The sequence below is a fragment of the Micropterus salmoides genome, unplaced genomic scaffold, assembly GCF_014851395.1.
Source record: "Micropterus salmoides isolate LMB-PRFRI ecotype aquatic unplaced genomic scaffold, ASM1485139v1 Ms_hic_scaffold_7, whole genome shotgun sequence".
Lineage (NCBI taxonomy): Eukaryota > Metazoa > Chordata > Actinopteri > Centrarchiformes > Centrarchidae > Micropterus > Micropterus salmoides.
The window spans coordinates 24,080,991-24,101,982 of NW_024044459.1; the positions used below are offsets into that span (position 1 = coordinate 24,080,991).

At 41.9% G+C, this 20,992-nt stretch overlaps 1 protein-coding gene and 1 non-coding gene across 5 annotated transcripts; both read right to left on the reverse strand.

Moving 5' to 3' along the window:
- Nucleotides 1–2,157: 2,157 nt before the first annotated feature.
- On the reverse strand, nucleotides 2,158–20,515 carry LOC119891361 (ubiquitin-associated protein 2-like). Of its 4 annotated transcripts, none has more exons than XM_038702933.1 (29): nucleotides 20,394–20,515; nucleotides 18,819–18,956; nucleotides 18,418–18,495; nucleotides 18,182–18,292; nucleotides 17,896–18,049; nucleotides 16,094–16,171; nucleotides 14,840–14,903; nucleotides 14,541–14,629; nucleotides 14,195–14,247; nucleotides 13,867–13,931; nucleotides 13,479–13,710; nucleotides 13,105–13,360; nucleotides 12,182–12,298; nucleotides 11,734–11,870; nucleotides 11,007–11,236; nucleotides 9,211–9,445; nucleotides 9,011–9,050; nucleotides 8,637–8,763; nucleotides 8,335–8,392; nucleotides 7,874–8,093; nucleotides 7,512–7,603; nucleotides 6,989–7,039; nucleotides 6,806–6,884; nucleotides 6,271–6,471; nucleotides 5,463–5,633; nucleotides 4,451–4,555; nucleotides 3,940–4,013; nucleotides 3,579–3,770; nucleotides 2,158–3,003 (listed from the first exon to the last, which is right to left on the reverse strand). In XM_038702933.1, exons 2-29 carry the CDS (start codon nucleotides 18,912–18,914, stop codon nucleotides 2,908–2,910), a joined length of 3,501 nt encoding a protein of 1,166 aa, XP_038558861.1. In that variant the 5' UTR covers nucleotides 18,915–18,956; nucleotides 20,394–20,515; the 3' UTR covers nucleotides 2,158–2,907. The 4 variants fall into 4 exon arrangements, with proteins under 4 accessions (XP_038558861.1, XP_038558862.1, XP_038558863.1 ...); XM_038702934.1 differs by lacking the exon at nucleotides 20,394–20,515 and adding an exon at nucleotides 3,407–3,465; XM_038702935.1 differs by lacking the exons at nucleotides 16,094–16,171; nucleotides 20,394–20,515.
- On the reverse strand, nucleotides 8,475–8,551 carry LOC119892556. The gene has a single exon (XR_005442589.1). It is a non-coding gene; the product is annotated as a small nucleolar RNA SNORD121A (small nucleolar RNA).
- Nucleotides 20,516–20,992: the final 477 nt, after the last annotated feature.

Below are 20,992 nucleotides of genomic sequence, written 5' to 3' on the forward strand. Positions count from 1 at the left end.
GAGTGAACCCCAACAAAATGTCTTTGTCAACATCTGAGAGCAGAGCGGTTCAGAGTGTCAACAAACATTTTGAGGGTCATTCCTGTGTGCATTCCTGTGCCTCTTCAATGAAATATCAGGGTGCATCGTGTGTGTAAAGCCAGACACAACTTCAGACAACCCCCATGATACAACACAATGGTAGGCCCCAATAGGAAACTGCAGCCAACAAGCTTTATTCACAGAGGACACAGCTAATTTGTTCATTCAGTATCAAGCCCAACATTTCTAGGAGGGGACCTCCCACATCATTTTCCTGTCCCATTAAGACCGGGGCATTATCAAACATGTGTGCCCCCCTTGCATTCAAATACATCTTGCAATTACCCATCTACCACTGCTTCCCCAGACCTGTCACATGTCTCCATGTTTACCCATCCTTTCCTTTCCAGATGTTCTCTTTTTTTTTCAGCATATCCTTTGTCTGCTGTCCATTATTTTTATTTAAGGCTTCCCTCTGGTTGATCTGAATGTTCTTTTTATCCATTTGCACTATGCTACATCTTTCTTTCCTTCATGAACCTTTCTGTTCCTTCAGTTGTTTTCTAGGGCCCATCGATCTATCTGACACCCTTTCTCTGTGTATCTCACTGGGTGGGCTTCCTGGGAGCTAAAGTTGACCTTTCATCTTCACTTTGACCTTTGACCTTGTTGCTGTAGGCTCCTGCACTTAGGCCACAATAATGCCTGCCACTCACCGACTTTCCATCCTCTCTGCTCTGCATCCCACCCTCTCATCACCACTCTTCCCTTCACCTTCCCCTTTGTCAGTAGTAGTGTATACCAGGTTTATATAGGCTATTCAACACATACTTGTTTGACTGGTCTGCATTACTTCTTTTCCATCAGTGCCCAGGTCAATATTACTATTAATATTTCGCAGTATAACTATAAAAGGACATCTTAGAGGATTTGTTTGATATGGTCTGGTGAGCTGTGAACCACCTGGTCCTCTTGTATGTGTATGTAAGTACAGTCTCAGTAATTGACTTCAATTGACATAGCTATATATTGCCATCTGGTGGTGATTGATAAGATTACACATAGGACCAAATCTCAAAATGTTGATATCAATTTACATTGTTAGAAGTTGAGAACTACTCTATCTGTTCCTAAACATATTATCTGTGCTATATATTTTATAGTATTTTAGTGATGGCCCTTTAAATAATAAAAATTTATAACCAAGATACATTTACAAGAGCTGTTGCTGCCCAGCCTCAAGTTTAACCAACAATTAGAAATAGAAGTGATCTTAGTAAACTGATGAACATTAGTCCTCACATGAGCAGGGTCTGTTTATAATGGTACACTTCTAAAAATGAATGATCATATTGCCACAAGGTACTGCCAGTAGTGAGCCTGTCTGGATGACCGAAGTGCAGACAAACAACACCACCCCCCCCCCCCTACATTAACCCCTCCCTACTGCTTTACTGCTTCTTTTAAAATGACAAATGGGGCTGTGACAATCCACAACAGAGTCAGAGTTTCCCTTAAATACCATTGTCTTTCACCATCTATTCACCCTCATTCTACATGACTGCATACTTAAAGAATGTGACTGGGCTGAAAAATAATGTTAATTCAGCACATTCACATTAAATATGAAAAGAATAAATATAAACTCAAAGTTTGTGCTGTGCCAGGAAACAAATAAGTTCATTATATTAAGTTATTTAAAAAAGAAGTAGTACTTTGCAATATTTTATTAATATCATAGAATATGCATTTCATGGGAAAAGGAGGTGTCTTAATGATGTAGTCGCTGTAATCAGAGAGCCACCTGTGTCGCACTCAAGCTGGGCCACCATATGGCCAACTGGCTTAAAAGATAGAGAACACAATAATGGCAACCATATTAGAGAAAATGTTCATTTCAGTTTCAGGGAACTATTCTTTTTTGGAAAATAGGTTGTTTTTGTTTCACACAACTTTGCAAATTTACTGCAGAACCTCAGATAAGTTCAGTTTGAAATAAAACTAGTTTTCCATAGATTTTCATCTAAATGATTGTTTGCCATCTCTGACACTGAATTATTAAATCAGAAAACTTACATCTGAACTTCCAACAGTCTAGAAAAACCCATGTGAAGAACTGGCACACAAAGACTCACATCAGAATTCCAACTGCTCAGAACTTTATTTTGAGGGAAATCAGGGTTAAAATTAAATTAAAATATAAAATTTAGATGGGCACGTCCGTCTTCAAAGAGAAGGGTGTTGACACAAGGAGTAGGCATCCCTCCAGAAGAAGGAAGGGAGAGAGGTAGGAGGGGAAAGACATGAAGCTACAAAATTAAGTTTGGGGGATGAGCCTGGTCATTCAGGAAGTTATGGGTAACAAAAAAAAAAATAAAAAAAGGGGAACAAAGACGAGACAGGCAGTTAGATATAATAAACCCCACCCCCATCTGAAATGTCCTCATATGCAATCAGTGCTATAGCGCTCTCATTTTCCTTTTTCTGGTTTCTTACAGGAAGTTTTAGATAATTTATCTTCTCTCGCTCTCTCACCATCATATTCTGTCTTAATGTAACATCTTTTCCTGCAGTTTTGAAAAAAGTAAACAAAAAGTCCTTCAAAAATAAAATGCAGCAACCACATTTCATGTTCTACTATTACATATACAGTATATATATAAATACATACATAAATATCTTACATGTACAACCAATTTTGAAAAGGGGGGGGAGAGAGAACCCAAAAGACTTATGAGGACTTGGGAGGTGGGGGGATTGGGGCGAGGAGGCCCAAGGTTGCTCATTGTGAGGGTAGTGTGTCTTTCGGTTTGTATTTTGTTTTAGCTTTACCCACACGCGCACACGCACACACACACAGCCTTTTGGGGGAGGGGGAAGCATTCCTCAGTTGGCCCAGTAGGGGGAGCTGCCGTAGCTGGACTTGCTGCCTTGGGTTTTCTGCTGCATGTTGCTAGACTGACTTCGTTGACCAGGACCACCCTGCAGAGAAGAAATCCTGTTTAAGACCAACTACCTACCTAACATGTTTATTTAAATTTCCCATTTACTTTATTAGCCTGATCCAGCTGCGGGAACATTTCCAAGAACCTTCTGAGGGACTCAACTTTACTAGCACTAACCGTAGGAAACTACAGACCCCATTTTGGTCCCTGCCCCCTGAAAGTATCTGTTCCTGCAGTAGTACTTTCTGAGGGCCCAGGAACCATCAGGGTGAAGTTTGCAGTGATCACTGCTACTGACAGACAAAAGCTTTTTAGTGCCTGACTTTTTAGCTCTTGGGGCAAAATGTTCCTGGGACTATTTGACCAAAAAGGCCTATTATGTTCCAAATACTGCAGGCATGCAGGTTAATGCACAGGAGCAGTCTTGTTTGGTTGCTCACCTATGTCAGCTAACTACAACTTGATGCTGAGGTCACAGCTCTTCAGAAAACATGGGTGTCTAATACAACGGACAAAATCACAAACACCCAGATTTATAAAACACTTCTAATAATGCAAACTTATTTCATGAAACCCTGGGTGGGGAGAATGATGTATGCCTAAATGCTTCACCTGTCCGTCCTGTGTGAGGTGATGGTGCAGCAGCTGGGAGTGGGGCTGTTGGTGTGGTGGCAGGATGTGCAGAAAGGGAGCAGGGGCATAGCCAGGAGCACCCCCAGGGTTCAGGGGTCCCGTTCCCCCCAGTGCTGAAGGCAAGCTAAAGGGAGGAGGTGTGCCTGTGTGGAAGCCCTGCTTGTCAAATGACTGAGGAGAACAGAGAAGACAAGAGGTTAAAATACAAAATTGAATTAAATGCAAATCAGGAACATTTCAATTAGCATTCCATAAAAACCACTGAAGTGTGATTTTAAGACTAGTATTATTTTAAGTCTCAGCTTAAACAGATATACAACAGAACAAGCAAATCACTCACCTGAGATTTGCTGTAGATTGAACCTCCCATGTCGGGTACTCCTCCACTGGTTCCTGACCCTGACAGTCCTGGTGCTGAGAGGAGAATAAAGAGAGGGAGCCGGAAAGAAATAAAGAAAAAGATTGGAATTTAAGAGGAAGGGGAGGAAAGCAAAAAAAGAAAGAAGAAAACAGAAGGAGAGTAAAGCAAAGGGGTTAGGGAGGGCAGAACAACTACTGTCATTTCACTGACAAATATTAAGCAATGACTGGTCATTTCCACTGTTAGTAGGAGGGGGGGGCAGCCAGTAGGAAGAAGCATGTTAAGTGAGAAGGCACAGAGGAATGCTCACTTTTTTACCCCTTTGCATGTATCCACTTACGTGAACAAAATGCAGTCACACGTGCATATACACACCTTTTTCGCCCACAGCCCTCAGCTGTAGAATCATCTACAATTGTGAGTACATCCGTTTTTGCCAAATGATTGTGCGCGTGTTGTTAGAGTGTGCGCACATGTGTTGTGTGTGTACCTTTCCCTGGGCCGCTGCCCGCTGACTTGGCCTGTGATTGGGCAGAGCCTCCGTACCCTCCCTTACTGTACTCCCCAGCGTGGGCTTGAGACAGGTCATCAAAGGCTGAAGGAGGGTGAGCACAGAAGAGGAGGCAGAGCGAGCAGAGGAGAGGGATGGGGAAGGGAGAGAAGGGAGACGGAGAACAGATGAGGTGAAGAGAAGTAAAGGAAGAGGAAAGGGGACGGGAAGGTGGGGCAGGGGAGAGAGAGGCAGTAAGGTAACCTGACTAAAATGGCTGTGGTGTCTATATTGAGCTGTGTCCAACTTCAGCAGGGGGATTGAGCTATGCATGCAGCACAAGCACAAAAAACTCACAGTCCCAATTCCACACGCACATGCAGCATTTGGTGTACATGAATATAGGGTTGGAAGTTGAATTTCCTTTGCCTCCTTCACACCTAATCTATTCCAAGGTCTCTGTTCACATTAAGTCTCTCTCACAATACCTGTACTCATGAATAGCAACAATTTGGTTTGGTACAGCTGTATTTTACGAGACACCAGAAATTGTCTCAGTAATAAAGCATTGTAAGACTAGCTTATATACTTTTGAGCATCAAAAAACACAATACAGAATTAACGGGCCAGATAACCCACTAATGTGGTCCTAGTGCTTGGCTCTTGGTGGGAATTGTTGGGTTTCTGTAAATAATATCAGTACGGTCTAACCTGCTCTACATGAAAAGCGCTTTCATTATGGAATTAATGTCACCATCTATTCCAACTGTTGAAGTCAGCAAGTTGCTTTGACAGTTTTACAGTAAGTTTAAGAAAAACCTGTTCTGTCATTGATCACTCAGAAATGCACAGTCTCACAGTCAATAAGAACTATTAAAAAGCTGAATTAAAACTGCTCAATATAATCTTCACACGAAAATGTTTTACTTGAAAAGATGTGCTGCGTTAACTGTCTGAAAACATCAGTCAGAGCAGTGATAGACTGAACCTTCTTGTTTTGTCCAGGTCTTACCTGTGCCATATGCATGCTGTCCATAACTGGGCTGATGCTGTTGGTGGTACTGATTGGAGGGGTTTGCCAGGCCCATTGTAGGTTGCTTGGCAGAAGCAGGAGGCACAAAGACGGTGGGGCCGTACTGGAAGGCTGAGGGAACCCCCGGCACGCCAGCATAGTACGGCAGACCTGTAAGATGGCGAGTTAGAAAAATACGGGCAATGAAAGCAGTCTGCTATACAACGGTCTTAAAAGGTGGGGTATAATCAATTTTTTTGGTCAAATTCACTGAATCTCTCCTCAGTCTGCTAGCTGTCTGTTCTGGCTCTGTAAATGGGAAACAACACTATTCCTGCCATGGTTTGTGTGTCAGGTAACGGTTACATTACTTGCCGTCTCATTGTTCGCTCTATCATAGTATTTTGTTGGGGTATTGGATTTCTGCAGAATCACTCACCTTTAAACAGCAAAGATGAGAAGGGCTCTTGTTAATGGGCAGCATTACATTAATAAAGGTCTACACAAACTCAGATTTAATTTGTCTACATTAATTGTTGTGTGAAAATTCCTTTTCACTCATTAAAATTGAAAATTTCCTGAACAAGCATTGTGCTTTTCCGGCAGAAACCTGTTAAATTTTAGCTTTAAATACTGACATTTTACAACAGCTGTCTTATAAACATTTAAAAATGAAAGCCAAAAATAACCAGATGGTAACTAAACCTGGAATTTGCATTAGGAGTAAACGCTAAATGCATGAATGAGTTCGAGGGAAATAAATGTGGCCAACATAATCTCAATTAAACACAATATAGCTTTTCCTTACCAGTGTATCCGTAGCCAGGGGGCAGAGGAGGGTTGAGGAAGGCCTGATTTTGTGTTTGCTGACCCTGGCTCTGTCCCTGGCCCTGCCCCTGTGTTCCTGCCTGGGGAGCCTGCTGCTGCTGCGACTGCACACCAGCTGTAGACAGGCTGGTTGGGGGAGCTGGAGACGAAGAGTCATTCCTGCCAAACTTTGTTGCCTCACCTGGACAGCAAACAAAAAGGTAGAAAATACAAAACTGAAGGTAAAAAACAAACAAAAAAACAAACAAATCAAAATTCCTTTTCCAGTCTGTTGAACAGCTACTGTAATTGGTTAAAGAAGCCATCAAATTAAGAAAAACTAGGAAGTCAAAATCTGTTTATGTAATCAATCTACTTAACATGCTTAAGTGCAAAAAATAACTGCTATAAATGAAATTAATAGTGGTATGGACATGGAGAGCAATCGTGTCATTGGGAGTTTCCAGCCTATTTTCAACATAATGCAGCGACAGTAGACAAACTTAGACCCAAGTTAAAGATCAACTTTGACTTACCAGAATATGGATTGTTGGCCAGGCCATCTCTTCCAGGCATTGTAGCTGTAGTACCAGGGAATGTTACACCATAATAGTCCTGGGTAGAAACAGGGGAGAAAATTAAAATGGCCAAATAAATAAATACTAGAACCAAAGAAATATGCAGGTGGGTAAATGACAGAATAAGCACAACAGACTCACCATAGGAAGGCGAGACTGCAACATTTGCAAGTCCTCGTATCCATAGATCTGCTGTTGAAATACACAACAGAGAGAAGTAGTGGTGGTTATTATTTAGTACCATGTTGGGGTCTCTACTAAATCTGTTGCCTGCAAACCCTCTTTAGTTTTAACTTCTACATATTTTATCTCCTATTCAGCTTTGTCAGTGTCTCAGTGCGTTCCTTAGACGTCATGTTTGATCAGAACCTACTAAAACATAGTCATCATCAACACTGAAAAGCTGTTTGGAATAAGGAATGAACTCACTGCCAAAATTGTGCAGCGTACACACTCATGGTAAATGCAGGGCTTTTTGATTTAAGGCTTACAGAAATGAAACCTCAAATAGATTGAAGAAGCAAAACAGTTCGGTGTAGGTTAGACTCCTGAGAAACACCTATCTGTTTAGTTTCATGGTGATACAATCCTTCTTTCCCTTGAAAAAAAACCCAGGGGTCTAATTAATACACCAACACAAATTATTAGGAAAGCGCATAGTTACCGGGTAAGCAGGGAGCAAGCCACCAGGGCCCATAATATACTGGTTGGCCAGGAGAGGCGGCACTCCTTGGGCCAAGTTGGGAGGAGCTTTACCTGGCAAAGAAGAGAAACTGGATTATTTTTTACTTGACTTAAGGTGATGAGAATCACTCATTTTAAATAAAGTATTTCATTATCTTGTGATTTATATTTACATAATCTAGATACATATGTATAGATCTATTTAGTCTTGAGTGTCACACCAGTCCGATTACATTTACTGGGAATTAAAGTTTTGGAGAACATGTCTGTTTTTTTTAAATATTCTGTAAATTAGCTCCTGTGTTATGGTGATGTGTTTCCAGTGTGGGCCCATGAGCCTACCGGAGGTTGTGGTGAGCAGGGGTGCCGTTCGGCTGCCTGCAGCTGAGAGTGTGGCGTTTGTGCCATTAGGAGTTAGCCCCGGTGCTCCAGATTGGTGCAGACCATTGGTGGTTGAGCTGCTGACAGCCATGGGAACTGAGAGACTGGGATTGACAGCTTGGCTGGATGACGATGAAAAGGCATGGAGGTTGCCGCTACTGCTGCTGTCCTCATTACTTATCTGATGGAACAGGACAAGAACAGAGAGGGGTTGAGAGAAGAGAACCACCAACCGTTTTGTAGGTCAAGGGATGGGTGTTTTCCTCAAAGCTTAGCAGAAAATAAAGTCCAGCACTCAAATGACTCAAGTGAACAACAACTAACTTCTACAACTAACTACTTTCAGCAGTGTCCTTTTATTAGCAAAACTGCAGAGTGAAGTTAAAGTTAAAGTCTGTGTGCAAGCATGTACACACACTTACAGTGAGGGAGGAGCTTGTGGCGAGGGCCGATCCAGATGAGTGAGTACTGGTAACGTGGCTAGAAAGAGAGTGAAGTGATTCAGTCAGCCTTAAAACTGATGAAACAACAAAAACACTTTGCACACAAAGCATGAGCAGGATGATGGGAGATTCAGTGAAAGATAATTCCACATAAAGAATTAAGATATGTGCTTGTAACCATCATTATCTCCAGACAAAAAAGGGGACACGGACACACACACAAAAAAAAAAAAATCAATCAATTTGCAACATAAAGTCAGTGTGTCTGAATCACCCTTTACCTGCTGAGCGAGGGGATGGGTGTTGAGTGGGAAGATGCAGGGGAGGGGATGTGGTGGCCAGGGCCACTGTCACTTGTCATAACGGGAGATTCTGTCTTCACTGTTCTAGATGATGACGGTGCTGGTGCTGGTTTAAACAAAAAAAATTTAAATGTTCATTTGGAGTAGATTTTTGCACTTTGATGTTACAAACTGATTGTGGCAGGAGGAATAGAAGAATGAAATACAATAAAAAAAGTTCAATGAGAAATATGCGTCAAGTATGTCGTGTTTATCAGCTTTCTAGTTACCATCGGATGCATTTAGTGATATTCAACATATTAGATTTTATAGACTACTCCTGTTCCCTAAAACTTACAGCTGAGAGTACTTACCGTCCTGTGTGCTCTGTGTCTTCATGCCACTGTACCCATTCTATAAAGTAGAGATCAAAGTCTTAGTTTCATCATTTGGCTTCTTGCCAGGGATTAAGCAGACACTCCGCTTTTGAGAAACAGTGAAACCAGCAGTGGTGTACATCCTTTTCTGATTTGGGTCCCTTATTCATACAGAGAGGAAAAAGGTTTATCCTCACCGTCAGAGCAGCAGCTGAGGGGACATCTTTGCTCTGAGAAAAGCCCAGATGAGGTGGCAGGGACCTTGGGACACTGCTTTCCACACGGCTAGCTGCAGGAGGGGCTGTAGAAGAAGGTGGAGCGGCAGCACTGGGAAGACCCAGGGAGGGGGAGGGCGTGGCACTGGGTAAGCCCAACGATGGTGATGGGAAGCTGGGATCCGATACAGCTGAGGTCAAGCTGCTCATGTGTTCACTGTTTACAGGAACGAAAGAGTAAGATGAATGATTGATTTTTGTATGGCTCTATTTAGAGGGCTTAAAGCATGAAATTTTTCTGTGCCTGAAATGTGTTCATGGTTTACGACGTGGGCATTTAGGGGGATTTTGAGCATTAAACACTTCATTTCTTGCACTCCAGTAATATTTTCTGCCACCACCTATAATCATCAAAATATAGGTGCTGGTACTTAGTGCTGGGCAATACGGCCGAAAATGTTATCACGATAAAACATTTCATCGATTATTCTCATGACAAATGTCAAATCATTACTTCTTTCAAGTTAAGTTGTGTAAGAAAAAAAAAAAAAAGAAGTACTAACTCGTCAATAATCATTCATGCAGAACGAGTTCAACATTTTAAGAGTTTGCTGTAGCATATCAAACTTTTTTAATGTCCCGCCTCATCCAGGCTGTGATTGGCCAGTTCACAAAAAATTACTACGACAGCTACGGCACCCGAGCTTCTACCTGCTCTGTCTCCGCCAACAGAGATTAGCAAACAGGCGAGAATGGGAACAGATGAGCACCACAGAGCCCACCAGTACACAAGCTCCTCCCGCGGGTTGGTACAGGCTTCCCCCGCCGCCACTTGCGGAGCTCCTCAACTCCAAAAACTTTCAAGCACATTTTTGTTTCGCCGTCACTTTTTATAAAACTGTCAATGTTTGAGATCTACACAGTTGATTTCTCTCCTCAAAACTTCTCAGAAGTGGAATTAGTGATAAAATAACATCTGAAAATTGTTTAATATAAAAAAAACTTTGTTGTTGGCCTGTGTCTGGGGCGCGCAATGATGATGCAGTGAATAGAGACGATTCTCTGACTAATCAGTTGTCTGCTATTTTTTCACGTCACATTTTAGTATCGCCTCAGCTCGCTTTGAACCTCGACGGAGGCGATACGAAAAAGTACCTGGTAGCAGGTACAACTTTCACAATAGAAAATCGAAAAAAAGGTGAGTAGTCGAGTCGAGCTGGTACCATGCAGTGGGAAAGGGGCTTTACTGGTATCGGTGACCCACTTCAAGCACTGCCTATAATCAAAATTGACACCATTTATCTGTGAAGCCGGTGGATTACATTCTGACAAAAATGGCAATGTTACGTTGGCAAAGATCCAGACGACCCAATCCAGCAATAGATTTATTGATATAATGCATTTTGGACTAGACACACACACGGACTGCTGTTGCGTCAGTTTATATTAACCTAACTACAGTTAGCGTGTAAACAAAAAAACATCTACAAATTAACCTTTTGAATGACACCTTAATTGACCTAATAGAAACTTTCATGCCCTCTTCACGGCCTAAAATAGCCAGTGAGTGTCTACGTAGCCAGGAAGTGCCAGTCCCCTTTCTTTTGTGTATACACCGAGCCACAAATTGTGCAGAGGAAGACTGCTGCTTCACACACATAAGACGCGACAGTTAAATAAATATGCAAGAATATTTTCCACAGACATATTTATATATTGTTGAATACAAATAAGCTAATGCCTACAAAAAAAAGCAATTCAGACCAATTCACACACACCTCACAGCTCCTGGCTTGGAGAACAGGCTGCTCTGTGGCTGCTGTGTGGGAACAGTGGTATGGCCAGGCATGATTGCTGCAGGTGCTGGAGCAGGGGCCTGGGCCGATTCTGTCTGTGCCATGTCTACGGTTCCACTACCAGCCTCAGAACCAAAGTCAAGAGCTCCAAACTGAACATTTAGACCAGCTATATCTGCTGAGCCTGGCATTTCCACTGCTGACGACGGGATCTAGGTAGACAAAGAGGGAATTTAATAGAACTAGGCAAATATATTTAATCAAATTTAATTTGTTTTTGTACTATGTGTAAAAATGTGCAGAAAAGTTGATTTTATTTGAGGAGTTATTTGAAAAATGAATGTGGATAACTAGCTACAGCTGCGTCAAAACAACCCCATGAAATGCTACTTGAATGTTACAGTATAAAGTGCCACGCAGCAGACAAGCAGGCTGTGGTGGCCAACATGTATGAGATGGACATACTTAAAAAGAACTGCATACTTATCTGCTGTTATGTCTGAATAAAGCAGTTTCCTGAAGCTGTTAATTCCACTTCCGTGACATTAACTCTGTCCCTACCACACAGCCAGAGACTTAGCTGGCTTGTCTCATTAAACAGGTGAGGGCTTTCAAGTAATACTGTCCTTTTGCTATCATGGCTTGAGGGTTGAAAAAAAATGAGATGGATTAAAAAAAAAAAAAAAGTTCCGATTTCAGAAGAGCTTACCTTTGAGGGAGGAGGTACTCTGCGCCTCTGTGTCTTTAGCTGCCGCTGAGGGGGTTCTGTGATGGGAGGCTCCATGCCTGGCAACTTCACTCCTGGAGAAGCTCCATCTCTTACTAGAGGGACAGAGGACTCATGGCCTAAAGGAGATTGAAGGCAGCAGTCCATTTCACAATGTTGTTAAAAAAAACAACACCACCACAGCACTAGGATAAAAATCATTGTTAGATGGCGATCCTGCCATGATCATATAGCAGAGATCCACAAAGAAAGCAGAACGACATTGTGGTTACTAAACAGCTCAATAGATCATGTAGCATGACCTGCTGCTGCCGGTATACCCATCTAATTACCAATATTCAATTACAAAAATAATTAGTTGAAGCTCAAATGTCGTGTGCAGATTTTCACACGTTTAGTGGCATAGTATGATCCTGTTCTACAGTCCTACCTGGCGGGGTGGGGACTTGTGGAGCATGCTCTGTGGTGTGAGGGATGGAGGACTGTTGATGCCTCTGAGCCAGCTGGCTGAGCACCACCGATGGCTCTGGCTGAAGCTTCATCTCCACTGAAAAGAATAAGGATAAATATATATTCAAATAACTATTGTACTGTTGTGCACAGCACCTCTTGCATTGTTGTTATTGAGAACAACTGACCAATCCCCATTTTATAGTCCAAAACCAGTTGAGTTAGATGGGACCTGTAAAAGCGACTTCATGCACACATAACGCTGACCAATGCTAGCTAACTGCATCAAGGATCCTTCTTATTTCTGTGGTTATGTTGAAGAGATTTGAAAAGGGACAGATAGATTAGATAGATTTAAGATGTAAATTATAAGCCAGAAAAGAAGAAGTATATTGTTGTTTTGTGTGTGTAATAAAAAAAAAAAAAATATATATATATATATAATATCTCTGTAAGGCTACGTCCCGATCCAAAGTAACCTTTGGTGTTATTTATTTGATATACACAACGTACATCGATTACTTTACTGACGGGACACATGCCCAGGAGTGCAGCAGCAACTTTGACTGATAGTCTAGTCTCTACGTGTGACTGGAGACCGGGAAGAGTCTTGATTTGTGTCATTTTGTCTTATTCACACACATTACATTGTGAATATTTCCTTCCATCACATACTCTTGCCGTTGGCTTCTTGAAGCTATATTTCCTGACAACATCAAATACACACTGTGGCTTCAGGCTAAACAGAACTGGCGTGGCCATGTTTCTTTGTATAAAGCTTCTCCGACCTAGCAACAGTAACTAAGGGAGGGAGGGACTTAGGAAGGGTCAATTAGTTAAGATTGAATAGTCATGTCATAAATTTTTGTGTCGGATTTCTTATATACTTTCAGATAAACTTACAGTGTTGGGCAGTAACAGGGCCATTCTCAACTCTGTGAGCCTTGACTTCTACAGAGGAAGAGGAGGCAGGAGCAGGGTTCTGTATTGACTGTTGCCCTGCATCTTTGGAAACACTACTGTTGCTGGTGGCGGCCAACGTCTGACTGGCTCTCTGACCAAGCCGAGGACCATTGAGCTGCTCCGATGTCCTGATGTCAGAGGCAGGTGTTGGCTTAGGTGCATTCAGGGACCCAAAACCAGAACCCAAGACTGAGGACTGGGAGGAAGAGAGAAACAAAGCAAGACCTGAATACAATGACACCATATATCAGTGTGTAAGCACATAAATAAGCATATATGTGGTTGCTGGTGTGTGTATGCGTGGCTGTCTGTACCAGTGAAGCATGTGCGTAGGTGGTACCAGCAGAGGCAGCGTGTGCGTAGCTGTTGGCTGTGGCGTGTGCGTAGCTGTGTGTTGCAGTGCGTCCATTGTGGTGGGAATTGGTAAACACCAGGCTTTGGCCTAAATCCTCGGCTGATGGACCATCGACTATCGCCCCCAAGTCAGCGTCCATAGAACCTCCGACAGTCACTCCAGCCTTAGGCAGTAGGCTAGCCAGGTCCACACTGAGGAGAAGCAAGAGAGCAGGAAAAGTGGGAGAAAAAAGGTTTGGGGAGGATGGTCAACTAGGAGAAGATAACAGCAATCAAATATTGTTCTCCAAAATAAAGCCTGTTCTCTGTAGGGCTTTAAGTTGACTGGACTTTGGGCAGGTCACTTACTTGTGTCCAGGTGTGATGTGGTTTGCTGGAGCAGAAGAGGCAGTGAATACTTTGGTCTCAGACAACTGTGAGAAAAGACAGGAAGTACATCCACCAGATTAATATAGGCATATGTGCAGTACTGTATATAAAATCATTCTGAGTGACGCTGATATAGTTAGGCCACATAAAATCACTGACTCTTTACCAATAGTATTTAGTAAGTTAGCATCAGTGGCCAATAACACTAGGCAGGAAAGTATAGATTTAAATCAAAGTAAACAAACTGTAAATCCTCAAACGGAAGCATTGCAAAACCCTTTCAGATCATTGAAAAGTGTGGCCTTACATCCTCAGTCCAGTCTTCTGAAGCCCAGTCTTCCATATTGCCTCCCCATGCTCCTAAAAAAAAATAAAGAGCAGCCAAGTTAATGTTGCCATGTTCACACATTCATGTTCTCAGCTACCATCAGTCGCCCAAAAGCATTGATACAAAATGTAGCACCATGACTGCTTTAAAATGATACGCCCTTGATTCCAATGTGTAGATTCATTTGCCCATTTCTGTTTGAATTCTGATTTTATTTGGCACCTAGTAATCGGAATTTTGTGTGAACACTAGACGAAGCTGATGATTTTAAGCTCACAATTAAGCCATTCTACAGCATCAAAATGTGACATGTTATTTTTCTTACTAGTTCCCTCCGAATGTTCGTTGCCATCCCCTTCCCATGTCTCCTGGCGTGCTCCAGAGTTAGCCGTGTAGTCAGCAGGATTGAAGGTGCTGAAAGAAGAAGACAACAGGTTGGAAAGATGAGCCAACATAAAGGAAACTGAAGAGAACACCATATGGACTGTTGTTGCTACTAAATGAGGAGATTCAGAAACTTAAGTTTTTCCACACATTTGTTTTTAAGATATGTGCTTGTTATCACCATCACCACCTCCTTCTCCCACTTCAGGTGGATTTACACTAAGCATGTGTTGTTCTTACCCCATTCCCTGGGAGGAGAACCTGTTGCCAGCTGCTGCTCTTCCTCTACCGCGGCCCCCTGGCCCTGAGGACAAACACAAAACAACCAGATGATCTCTGCTGACTGGTCCCTTTCAAGCTCAACTCTTCATTAAGACAGCATCAAACATCTGCACAAAGTCAGCAATAAGTATAGTGATTGCCTTTGTCAGGCATTAGACAATATTATAATCTGTTTAAAACCATACCAGCATACACATCTCTAAGTCGAACTTTCTTCTATCACTTCTTATACCTTTTCTAAAAGGTAGCATTGCTTTGGGATTTTGCATAAGCAAATTCACATAATGCAGAGGGGGAAAAAACAAAACAAACAAACAAACAAAAAAACACAGGCCAGCAAGGTAACCCTTTAATTTAGACCAAAGACAACATGTCTAAGATTAGCATTGTCCAAAGAATCTCCCTCTCTATCTATCTCTATATAGTGAAGTTTTACATTTGGTTAAAGAGGAATTAACTTAAGACATTAACCAGTTATTCATAAAAGGAAACCAGCCAGGAGAACACATGCATTTCTCTGCTGTTAGCACAACAGTGACAATTTGTTCTGATTCATGCCCCACTTTGCCCCTAACCATTTTTAAACCACTTGCTGCTACAAAGAAAGTTGCAAATCAAGTCAGACTCCCCTACTTTTTAATCTCTTTATCTACTGACGACAACCTCCCTCCCCTTCTGCCCACACACACCCCCACACAAGCAGCTGTAGGGACTGAGCACATTCCACATATGTTGAGTGCTGCAATACTCTAAATGCCTGCAGACATAAATAGATGTGCTGCCAGCAACATCACCAAAACATGCACAACAATATCAGACCTAATTCCCTATCTAAAGTTTGTAGTTAACAAAAAACACATGATATTACAATTCAATGACATGTTTGTGCAAACGGTGGACTGTAGGGTAGACCAAAGTAGACATTTAAGTATGCAAGAAACCAATAGGGCAGATGTTTTCTATTTCTACCACCATCATACGTCAATCCAATCTGATGGGTCTCAACAATGTTTTGGTTTACCAAACTTCATGTTTACTTTCAAAATGTCCATTTCAGTTTTTATCCTGCAAATTGAAATCTCTTTACATGGACGCTAGCCTTTTGGAAGTTTTAAGTAAATGGTAGCTATAGATACCACTCCCCCCATCATCTTTGTATACTCCAACAAAATAACACTGTATTTAAGAGGTGTCATTTTCTGTATCGGTTACCTCTGCCCCGCCCCCTGCGTCCACGGTCTCCCCCTCTTTCTCCAGGAGCCACTTCAAACCCATTCTCTTCTAACCGACCTGGATATATACCCAATAAACAAAAGGGACATGGAAATTAAGACATTTAAAAAACAAAAAAAAAAACAAAAAAAACAAAACACACCTCATTAATACTGAACTGACAGGAAGACCTCTGAACCTTCAATTAAACATGCAGGGAAATTGAAGTTGAACAAATCAGAGCACAGTTGAGTTGAGAATTCCATACACTCTGCAGACTTTTAGCCACGAAAGACTAATGGTGCTTTCAGACCAAAAGCGAGCGAGCGTTCGGGGCAGTGAGTTTACATACAAAGTCAATGCAAAGACGTGTAAACCCGCGATTTCCTGTCGGGCGTCGCGAAGTGGGCGGGGCCAGCGACGTGAAGGAAGTCGCGCGAGTTGAATTTTCTCAGCAGATCACGATAGCCTATCAGTGTTGAGATTGTCCGTACTTCACCAAGGCTTCAGGGCATTGTGTGGAGAGGGCCAGGCAGAGCGGAGGATTAAAAATCTGCTGGCCGGCTGAGAGCTGCTAAACTTGGAGAAGAGGAGCGGGGAGCAGCGCTGCAACCATTGGACATATAAACACCCGTAGTTGGTCGGATTCTGCTCTGACAACTACGCCGTTTACTCGCGGGAGGAGCTCGGAGTTAACTGCTTTTATTAAATTAGCTTTTTACTTTAGTTTTTGGGATTTCAACGTTGATTTATCTTCACTGGAGCTTCTCAGCAGCTAGCTTCCGTGCACATCCGGTTCCAGTACTGTTAGTGCCGTTAGCTCTGTCGGACTACGACTTCATATTTATATAAAAACCGGACATTACTTGGAGAAAAGAAAGCGAGGAGGTTGAACTACCTGGTGAGTTCAGAAAACATGTCTAACTTTATTCCAGCTATCATTGTACTTTACTGGGACCAAGTTAGCATAGCCCTGATCGATCCAATTTCCATTCAGAAAACGTATTTTAGAAGTTGTTGTCCTGCTGTCTTGCTGACAGACCTGACAAAGCATGAATTCATATGTTTAACAAATCTGCATCATGTTGTAGTTATTTCGGCATCAGTTTAATCCATTTGCTATTTAATTACAGCAAAATGTTTACTTTGGGTTTATACAGTTGTAGTAATGGCAAGTTGTGTTTATTCACGTTATCCCATTAAAATTGCCTTCTCGCGTTGTGTGTCAACACTTGCAGCGAATGTACTCTCGCGAGGTGAAAACTCGCGGTTGGTCTGAAAGCAGCATAAAAATAAATGGCCAATGTCAAAGATACAGCAAATACTGAAAACACAGTTTTAAACAGGCTGATGAGGAACATACAGCTACACAATAGGGCTGCTGGATTACGGCAAAAATCATAATATCATTATTTTGATCAATACTCAGATCACAATTTGAAACGATTACTCATTGACTTAGGACAATTAGTGCATGGACTTAAAATTGAATGCTTCATTTAAAAAATATATTTTGTGCATTACTCAAAAAAAAAAAAAATCCCAAATAGGCTAGGTAATAAATAGTAATCCAACATTAACTTTAAACAGCATCTTAGAGCACAAAAGAATGACATCAATGAATCACTGGTTGACTGCTTAGGGGTCCGGACGGGCCACTGAGGGACTCCGTGTCCCTCCGTGCTCACACAGAGCAGAGCCAGATGAACTACAGCACTCGTTATGTTAAATAACACTGAAATTCAATCCCGCAAAATGTTCTGTCGAGAGATTTAAACAAACATCTTCGGTCCCTTTCTTACCTTCACGTCCTCGGCTGATGCCTCTACCCCTTCTGTTGGATCCCCCACGCCCGCGACTGGCCTCCCTCTCTCCTTTCTTCTCCCTGCTCTCCTTTATCTCTGGAGGTCCTTCTTTCCCAAGGCTCCGCTTCTTTCCCACAGTCTCCCAGGAGTTCTGACAGAGGGAGAGAGACTGACTTTATATATACATGGTGCAATGCATGGTTCAGCCTCTGCAGAAATCCAAAGAAATTGCCATATGACGTGTGTATGAATATAGCTTGTGATTGTGTGTATAGACTCTTACTGCATCAGAGGTGCTCTCCAGCAGGAAATTGATGGCTCTGTTTACATCTTCATTGCAGTCATGGAGGGCTACCATGCACTCATCTTGAGTCTTCCCAGTTACTTCAATCAGCTGTGTGTGCGCAAAACAGATTAGATACATTAGATGCAATAAGGATCGCATTGTTGATGTATCCAGCAAGATTTGCTTGTTACCCAGAAAATTACTTTGTCTAAATATGTGTATATGCACATTACCTGTTTGACCTTGTCTTCAAAGTCAGCATCATTTTTGTCATAGATCATTTGGGCTAAACGAATCTGTTCTGCTGTGGCCTTGTAAACAAAGACAGTTCAGTTAGAAACAATGGGACCACACTTGACCTCACGTTTGTATTCAAACACCACAATAGACCACAGGACACTAGGTTTTATTTACTTATTTTAATGAAAGACTACAACCCTGGTGAAGGATGTAGTCACCTTACAATCATTTAAGAGTGTCAAATGACTTTTAGTTTCATTACACATTTTACTTTCATTATCAGTATGATTACATTCAATACTAAATTAAGCAATTTTTGGTTGTATTAAAAATACAAACAGACTATATCCTTAGGCCTGTATGCAACTCTGTATGTACAATGTTGAAAACCCACCTGTATCTGTTTCTGTGGCTGTGTTGTTTGTGTAGTGGTGGGCAGCGTTCTGTCCCGAGTCCCCCGGGCTTGATTGCTGACCACTGAAGTCATCATATACAGTATATACAAAACAATGTATGTACAAAATAGAAAAATCTGCAGGGGGAAGGAGAAGAGACAGAGGCAAAGTGAAATGACAGCCACTTGGGAAATTGCTACATTGCATCACAATTATCCAAAGCCAGCACAATATACTGAATATAAGCAGACTAAGACTCACTGTTGTCAAGTATACCATGTAAGACTAACTCCATCTGTCGCACCCCACCTCCCTGGTTAAATTTAGCCAGGCAGAGGGTGGGGGCTATCCTGGTGTCAACTTACATCCCAACCTTAGTCTCATACACAAAAAAAAAAAACTTGAGTATGCACCAGCATATGTTATGTGTAATATGAATAACACTATTTACCCATCGACGTCAGGACAGAAACAGACATTTCTCATTTTGTTTAAAGTAATAAGTAACCTCGAAGAAATATGGGTTTTATGGTAGGATAAAAAGGTATCCAAGGAAATCGAAAGTACACAACTTCCCTGACTTAGATCGTATTACATAAAGTAACTGGTTGTCAGCTTATAATCCTACCAACTGACAACTTCTCTGTGTGCGAACAAAACAAATTATATCCACCGGATGTGTTCATACCATTGTCTGACAGGAAAACGTTAACGTTGGACAACAAGGCAGTGTTAACGTTAACTGTTTAACATAGTTACTGTAGACTAACGTTAAATCAGTGGTTTTCAGTCGCTTGTATCTAACATAATGTAATCGTATGGTTAAAAGAAGCCCAGCGGAAATATCAGCCCGACTGGCTAACGTTATCATAAGCGCTAGGTCAACTAGCTCACTAGCAAGCTTTAGCCTGGCTAGCCGCTTATCTTTGTTTCGTGCGTGATTCACACACACATCGTTAAAACGCCATGTTCTACTGGCAAGATATTAGCAGTGTAGTCCTATGATAAGTAAACCTGTCCGCCAACGTAATTACTGTTCGTGTAGCCCCACCGACACGGGAACAAATATCAAACATGTGCGAAGACGTACCCCTTTGTGTAAGCCAAGAGAAAAGCTAACGTTTATCACTTGACGCTAACCTTCGTGGCACAGTTACCTGAAGTTACCAGCAGGAAAACGTTCACGCAACGTTAACTGAAAGTGAAAAAAAAACGCCGCGTGTTACACCAACGTTTATAACTGTCGGCATCCAATACTTTAGTACTGGGAATACAAAACGGGTGTGAGGGGGGAGAAACGAAAAACGCGTGGCCTGTTAATGTTAAGCTACGACAAATATGTGAAGCGGGCTAACAGCCCCGGCATGTGAACGGCCCGTCCGCGTACAATGCACCACTACAGCACGGACACAGCTAGCGAGTTAGCTAACAGCCAAACTGGACGAACGGTTCCTCTGAATCAGTCGATCGATTTTCCTTAAACTAATTTAAATTATCATATGATAACTGTAGTTGCTAAAACGGCTTTTAAATGGACAATTTTAGCACAATCAAATCGTTATTCCTTCTATTACCTGCTAACACGCTTCGCTCAGCCAGCAGCAGCAGATGCTGTCACGTGACCCACCGCGCCGTTGTGAAGCGGAACCTGCCAACCAAAACCCACCGAACTGGTCAGGTGGCTCAGCACCGTGCCCTGACGTGCGCGCTCCTGTCCGGGAGCGCGCTTCGCTGTATTGCTTCCGTAATTTATGCAGCGGTGGATCATTTTCTTAAGTAAACGTAGCAATACTACACTGTTAAAATAATAAGTTTACCGAATTCAAAACCGTAACGTTACTTAAGTAAAAATATTGAAGTATTAACTGCAATATATGCAGTATCACACTACTAAAAAAATAGAATAAGCTCTTAAGCATCTTCACAAGTAGGCCTGGTATAAATAACCCACAGGGGGTTATGACTATTTTGGTCATGGGTTTCATAAAGTTTCTGTAATAAAACATCTAAAAGCAAGGATCCTATGTAAAGGGTATTTTAATCCAAAAAGTAACTTGTATCTAAAGCTGTCAGACAAATGTAGTGGAGTAAAAAGAATAATTTGCTTCTGAGATGTAGCAGAATAGCAGTATAAAGTTGCATAAAATGGAGATACACAAGTAAAGTACAAGTA

What these genes read in the sequence shown, in the direction of transcription:
- LOC119891361 (XM_038702933.1), bottom strand. Translation starts at nt 18,914, where the DNA reads ATGATGACTTCAGTGGTCAGCAATCAAGCCCGGGGGACTCGGGACAGA. An exon ending in CCTACGCACATGCTTCACTG is followed by an intron (nt 13,361 to 13,478) that starts GTACAGACAGCC and finishes TCTTCCTCCCAG; the next exon opens with TCCTCAGTCTTGGGTTCTGG. An exon ending in CCACAAGCTCCTCCCTCACT is followed by an intron (nt 8,094 to 8,334) that starts GTAAGTGTGTGT and finishes CTGTTCCATCAG; the next exon opens with ATAAGTAATGAGGACAGCAG.